Source organism: Chlorocebus sabaeus, chromosome 14 (genome assembly GCF_047675955.1).
Source record: "Chlorocebus sabaeus isolate Y175 chromosome 14, mChlSab1.0.hap1, whole genome shotgun sequence".
Lineage (NCBI taxonomy): Eukaryota > Metazoa > Chordata > Mammalia > Primates > Cercopithecidae > Chlorocebus > Chlorocebus sabaeus.
In genome coordinates, this window is record NC_132917.1 from 20736802 (window position 1) to 20743426 (window position 6625).

The 6625-nt window shown below is 50.6% G+C and overlaps 1 protein-coding gene across 1 annotated transcript in view; it reads right to left on the bottom strand.

Annotated features, from left to right (window-relative positions):
* APOB (apolipoprotein B) overlaps window positions 1–3160 on the bottom strand; it is a 43399-nt gene extending 40239 nt beyond the window's left edge. The window contains exons 1-4 of the mRNA XM_038006617.2: window positions 2963–3160; window positions 2612–2650; window positions 1451–1566; window positions 30–175 (exon numbers count right to left, since the gene is read on the bottom strand). Of these exons, the coding sequence (XP_037862545.2) occupies window positions 30–175; window positions 1451–1566; window positions 2612–2650; window positions 2963–3032 (371 nt within the window). The 5' untranslated portion in view covers window positions 3033–3160. The remainder of the gene's footprint in view (window positions 1–29; window positions 176–1450; window positions 1567–2611; window positions 2651–2962) is intronic.
* Window positions 3161–6625: the final 3465 nt, after the last annotated feature.

Consider the following 6625-nt stretch of genomic DNA (forward strand, 5'->3'; position numbering starts at 1 on the left):
TGTGTGTGCTCATATACGACACACCTTACCTGGACATGGCTGCAGCAAACTCCTCGGAGTTCTTGGTTTTCTTCAGCAAGGCTCTGCCCTCAGGGTTGAAGCCATACACCTCTTTCAGGGTGCACTGGCTGGTCTTCAGGATGAAGCTGCAGAGCTGGGGAACCTCCAGCTCAACCTGAGAATACAGGGTAGCATAGCATTGAGGTTGTCTATCAAGAATGAGAGGCGGCCCCTGAAGCCCAGGGTTTAGTCTCTAATCAGAGCACCAAAGGGAATTCTGCTGGGAACACCACTGCCTGCTCCGCAACACCACGTGCCTTATCAACATGCCTCCTGGGTGCTCGGTGCACCAACCTAGACTTAGTCGTATTGCTGGCCCTTTCCCCCTCCCGGGGTAACACGTTTCTTAAGTTTGCTTCTGTGCACAGGAAAGAGGATGTCCTTTCATTGGTTCTAAAGTTACTCACTTCAATTATAAAGAGCTGTGGTTAAATAGAAGCGCCGTAGACGAGGAGTGAGAGTGAAGGAGAAAAACAGAAAGCAGGAAGAGGGTCATCCTCAGTTTCCACAGCAAATGTCCCCTTAATGTCACCCAAAAAACTGGTTTATATCTATTAGGGCCTATTTAGAGCTTCTCGTATAGCTGGCGTTTCAGCGGATCCCTACTTATTATCCAGCACTATTCAAATAACTTTAAAGAAATGTTGTACATGTGTGCTGTTCAATAGGGGAGCCAGTAGCCAGGGTGCCTGTTGAGCAGTTGAAATGCAGCTAATGTGACAACGAATATGAATTTTTAATTTTATTCCATTTAAATAGTCCAATGTGGCTCATGTCTACCATATTGGACAGCACAGACAAGAGCTACAGCACTCTCTAAAAAAGTTGACTGCTCAGCTTGACTTCTCTTCCCCACCCAAACCCCAACAGCAGCCTATAGATCTGCTCCAGATGTACGTGACATGAGTACAACCAGTCTCAATAATAAGCAAAGTTTTATTTTAGAACAAACTGTATGTTTATATTTTTTTCTTTCTATTCGTTTTTCAGCAACAGATTCTGTTGGACTTAGACTATAAAAACTGCATTTCACAGTGCGATTCTGAGATGCCTGCCTCCCTTAGCTCACCTGCTGGGCTTCTCTCACGCTGAAATCTACAGACCCATACTGCTGCTAATCTAGATCACGTACTCCTGTTGCATCTGGGAAGTTAACGGGAAAATACATGTGGCTTGCGAAATTTGGCGGGGGCAGACATCATCTCAGCAATGTGGCTGACTTACAAACAGAGGCAAAGTCCCAATGCTTTGATCAGATTACAACAGTTCTGGGATGTTCTGCGTTTGCTCAGTACACAACCTCCGGGAAGGTCGCGTGTTGGGCACCCGCTGGAACAGGGCTGGGGGAAAGCTGTGGGCTCTGGGTCCCTCCCGCCTGCATCCTCCATACCTTGCAGTTGATCCTGGTGGCGCTTCTTGAATCAGCAGTCCCAGGGACTCCACTGGAACTCTCAGCCTCATAGTTGTATGTGTACTTCCGGAGGTGCTTGAATCGGGTCGTATCTCCTAACGTGGGGAGAAATACGTCAGCCACATGGGAGAAATAGCTCTCCCAAGGACAGCCAGTTCTGGGCAGAGAGGGGCAGTGGCATAGATAATTAAAATGTAATTAAACTCAAACTAGTTTTTAATTGACTTTACATTATACTTAATTTTCCTTTATAGATTAGACTTCTCCATTATGTTTCTGCTGAGGCTAATGTTTAAATTAGCTGGCATGTCTTGAATATGTCGTCTGAGGCACAGGGAAGGGAGTGACAAGTGTCAAGTAATGGGGCTCAGAAAATCTGCCTGAGAGACCCTCTGGTAAATTAAGAGATGACAACATGACGCAAATAGTACTCTCTCTAATGCTTTCTTAGCTTGAAAGCGCCTTAATTCCGTGACTCTGAGACTACCAAATACTTGAGGCAAAGTTCATTAAGCATTAAGCTTAAACTAACTTAAGAAACTCCTAGAAAGGAGTTTCTGGAGGTTTCCACTGTAGTTGAGGGGAATTTTCTGAACAATTGAAGAAAAAGAACATCTGGGTCCTGAGCCCAGCTGCAGTGATGGCAGATGTCCACCAGATGGCAGCGCTGCCCCATCAGACGTCCGCCCCGCGGCTCCAGCACACAGGGTCCCCTTGGAGGCCAGCTCCTTTGACCCCCAGGGGTCAGGTAAATAGGAAGGGGGTGGAGGTCTGATTTCTGCACAAAGGTTAAAGTCAGTATTTCCTCACCCTCACATGCTTCGAATCAATGACTAGTCACTGATAAACAGGACAGTGATGTTTCTTCAAAGGGTGCACAGGCCAGCGGAGTACTCCGTCAGTGCCTTCCCTCCCCCCGCCCCCAGGCTGAACTCTTGGGACAGAACAGAAGGGCAGGTAGAGGAGAGTTGGCATCCCTTGCGTGTGGGCAGAGGCTCAACGAACTTGCTTCCTGGGGTCAGAGCAGGGCACACCACGAGGCCATCTCAGTCCCTTAGAGTGGGGGGACCTCAGGGACCCGGGTGTAGGAGGGTGCACGGTGCTGGGCGCCCTTCCACGCCCCATGCGCAGATGCCTTACTTGGACAGACCGGGCTGACATTTTCCAGCATTTCCTTTTCTGTAAGACAGGAGAAAGAAATCTGTGAGCTTCCCACGTCTTCCCAGCGGGTGCTAGGGCCCGACGGGGGGACCACAGGCACAGGTTTCACCCTTCAGGAGGGAGGCAGGCTCCGGAGACCCCCCCCTCAGCCCCTCCATCCCATGCCCCCCATCCTGAGTCTGCAGGGGCCGCCAGCTGGTCCAGTCCCCCGCCTCGCCCTGGACCCTGTGGCTGCCCTCCCTCTGGCCTAGGCCCTGGCTGCCCCAGCCAACCTCGTGCCGCCGGCTCCCTCCCGCTCCCTCTGAGCCCGCAGCGCGGCCGCGCACTCACCGGCCCTGGCGCCCGCCAGCAGCAGCAGCAGCGCCGGCAGCGCCAGCAGCGCGGGCCTCGGCGGGCCCATGGCCGGCTGCGGTGGGGCGGCTCCTGGGCTGCGGCCTGGCCTCGGCCTCGCGGCCCTGGCTGGCTGGGCGGGCTCCTCAGCGACAGCAACCGAGAAGGGCACTCAGCCCCGCAGGTCCCGGTGGGAATGCGCGGCCGGCGCCCGCACCCCATTTATAGGAAGCCCAGGCTGCAAGAGCGTCTGGATTGCAAAAGGTACAAAGGGCGCTTCCCGGGCCTGGCCTGTTTGCTTTTCTACACTGGCTTCTCTTTGAGCCTTGAAGAGCTTCAAGGGAGGGGGCCCACCTGGGATACAGCTGCAGCCACCCGGGGGGCTGGGTCCCAGGTGGGTTCCCTCCCCCGAGCGTCTTCAAGGCTCTGGCACGGCCCTTCCTGTATCTCAGTGGGGCCATGGCTGGTGCCTCAGGGTCTGAGAAGCCTGCCCTGACCAGGGGTGCCTTCTTCAGATGACCCACCATGGGGACAAAATCCCTGCTTCTCCTGGACTGAAATGGGAGCCACGTGGAGAACCAGTCCTGAGCACTGTCTTGGTGGAGACATGTTCCCACCGGTTCCTTCTTTTCCATTTTGGTGGACCTTGGATTTGCACTGACACCCTAATCCTGATGAGTATCTGTGGCTGTGGGGTTCAGCCTGTGCTGGGGGTGGAGAGAGAAGGGGGATGCAGGGGGTCTAGTGAGTGACCAGGCACTGCCCCTGAGGATGGGCGGCCGGCCTGCCTGGTCCCAGCAGGAGTCCAAGTGCCTGTCTTTAAGAAACCCCAGTGAGGAGAGGCCTCTGGGGAAGAGCAACCTCCCAGGGCCCACCTGTTTTGCGCAAAGTGTTCTTGGGGTGTTGAGAGCAGGCTTTCTCTACCTGCACCAGCTTCTGGGTTTCCTCCAGTGGTGGGGAGGCCGATGAGGAAACGCAACGTAGTGGACAGGACATGTCATATTCCTCATAGACATCTGGAATCTTCTCATGCATCGTTACCGTCTCTTCTAGGCACTGCCTGTTTCCAAAGAAAACTTCAGCCGGCGCTCGCTGCCTCTGCCCAGCTGTAGGGAATCAGCCGCAGTAGAATTTCAGCGTCACTCAGTTTACTAACCCAGGGTCACTCAGAAGGGGTTATTGATGGGATGGCACTATGATGGGCTGAATGAATGTCTGAGCCTGGCCGTGTCCCCAAGGCACCGCCAATCTGGTTAGGGAGACAAGCTGTGTTGGCAGGAAACCGCTGGTGAGCAACTGTGGTAGGACAGAGGGGTGCAAACCAGGTAGATAGACCTGCTGGGGGGCCACCCAGGAAGGCGAGCGGGAGGCGGCCAGGAGCAAGCTGGATGAGTGAGGATGGGAAGTGGACAGCGCCTGTTGCAGAAGTCAGTGTGTGCTCATTGTTACAACTTGTCAGCTTTGTTTGAATTATGAGATACCTCCAAATGTAACAAGCTACTGGTGAAGACTGATGATCCCAGAAGGATCAATTCTGAAACAGTAACTATGTATAAAGATGCAGTTCCCTCAGAGGAGACTCATGGAAATTCCTTTGCCTGCTCCCTGCCCCTGGGCTCCACCCCTGTCCTTATTCAGATATTGTCATTAGCCATGAACTCCTATGGGCAGCTGAACTCCCTCCAGCGATTAGTGCTCTGCATCCATGGCGTATTAATGTTACTAAAGATGGATATTACAGAGGTCTCAACTCAAGGCTTGTCATACCTACACCACTGAATTGTGAAGGGTCTGGAAAAAGTAATTGCTCTGAAACCCCATTTCTCTGAACACTTTATTTGAATTATTCTGTGTGGACTGACTTTCCACAGGGTTCGCTGCTGCTCGTGTGTGAGGAAATGGTCCTGCTTCCATGCACATTCACATTAAGGAGAAAGGGTAAGAATATTCAGGTATAGAGAAGCCAAAAGGAGGTGTCGAGCTTTGATTTACAAGCACAAGTCAAAGCTTACTCTGTTGGGTGCAGATGAAACCAGGGTCCAATGGTCAGCATCAGTAGAGACCATATATATATATATTTAGAGATAGAGTCTCCCTCTGTCACCCAGGCTGGAGTGTAGTGGCACAATCTCAGCTCACTGCAACCTCTGCCCCGCCAGGTGTAAACAATTCTCCTGCCTTAGCCTCCCAAGTAGCTGAGATAACAGGCATGTGCCACTACGCCCAGCTAATTTTTGTACTTTTAGTAGAGACGGTGTTTCACCATGTTGGTCAGGCTGGTCTCGAACTCCTGACCTCATGATCCACCCGCCTTGGCCTCTCAAAGTGCTGGGAGAATATCGTTTTTATGAAGTAGGAATCAAAAATGAATTTGATGACTTGGAGTCAGGGAAATGTTGTGAGATGCTTGGTTGTGCTGAGAGGACTGTCACTATCTTTAAAGGAAGAAACCTAAGACTCGGCTTCCTTCTTTTCCTGATGGTCTTTGGCAAGTCTTCCCTGGGCTGGGCCCCAGCCAGCAGTACTTATCCCCTGACAGGGTCTAGCACACAACCCCATAGAGCAAATGTTGAATTGTTGAGCTGACTTGAGTACACTCACAGAAATACTGTAAAGATTAACACGTAGATTTTTCTTCAATTACAAAATCCGCTTACATCCTTTGTCAAAGACTACATGGAAATATATTATTTCTGACCAAAGATATCACCCTTCATCCTGTTTCCTTTAGGTAGAGACACATCTGGTGTCACACAGATTAATCTCAGCTAGTGACTGTGACTTATCATCTCATCAATGCAAAGTCCTGTTGGGTGCACCATCAATCTGGGTGGTCATAGGGCTCTGGGTACCCATTGGAAAGCCACCTGACTAGAGGAATTTCAAGGCGTTAGATAATGCTGAATGTCCCAGTTACGTCCTCTAGAAGCAAAACTATCCACTGTGCCTATCTGCAGCTGACCAGAAGGGTCTTGGCCAAGCTCAGGGAATCATGGAAGCTAATAAAGGGCCCCAGCAGACCAATATTCTGAGTTTAGTGCTGTTCACATACTGAAGTAGGTGCTTAGAACATAATTTGCTGAATATGAACGAATGAATCTGCAGCATTCATCTATATCCCATTTTCTATTTATGCATAGAGACCATGATGCTAAATAAATATTTCCAGTGACATAAAGCAAGGAAATACAATCTATACCAATTATTCCCAGCCATGCTGTTCCAAAATCTCATCTGGCAAATAGGGATCAGTGTTGACAATGATTAATTAGCCTATCTCTTTTCTGCCTATGACAGCATTATAATTGCAAATGATGCCCAGAAGCTGGAAAGTAAACTTCAAACATTGTAGATGGAACCGTGCCCAGGGTGGCCTGTTCACCCAGTGACAGCAGGCATGTGTGAGCACGTGCACACACCCGCCCCCCATACACAAATGAGAAATATCGAAAAAAATGGCACATTTAGGTGAATGGTTCAGGTGGAAGATGGTAAGGTGAGCCGGTGTCAACCAAGTGTAGGCATTCCAGATGGATGATTAACCCCTGTGAGAAGCAAAAAGAAACTTTCCTTCTCCATCATTCTGCTACCCAAGAGATAAGGTCAGAATGTTGAGTCGCAGTTCCTCCTGGGAGAGAAGCCAGAAGTCAGCAGGGTTCAATG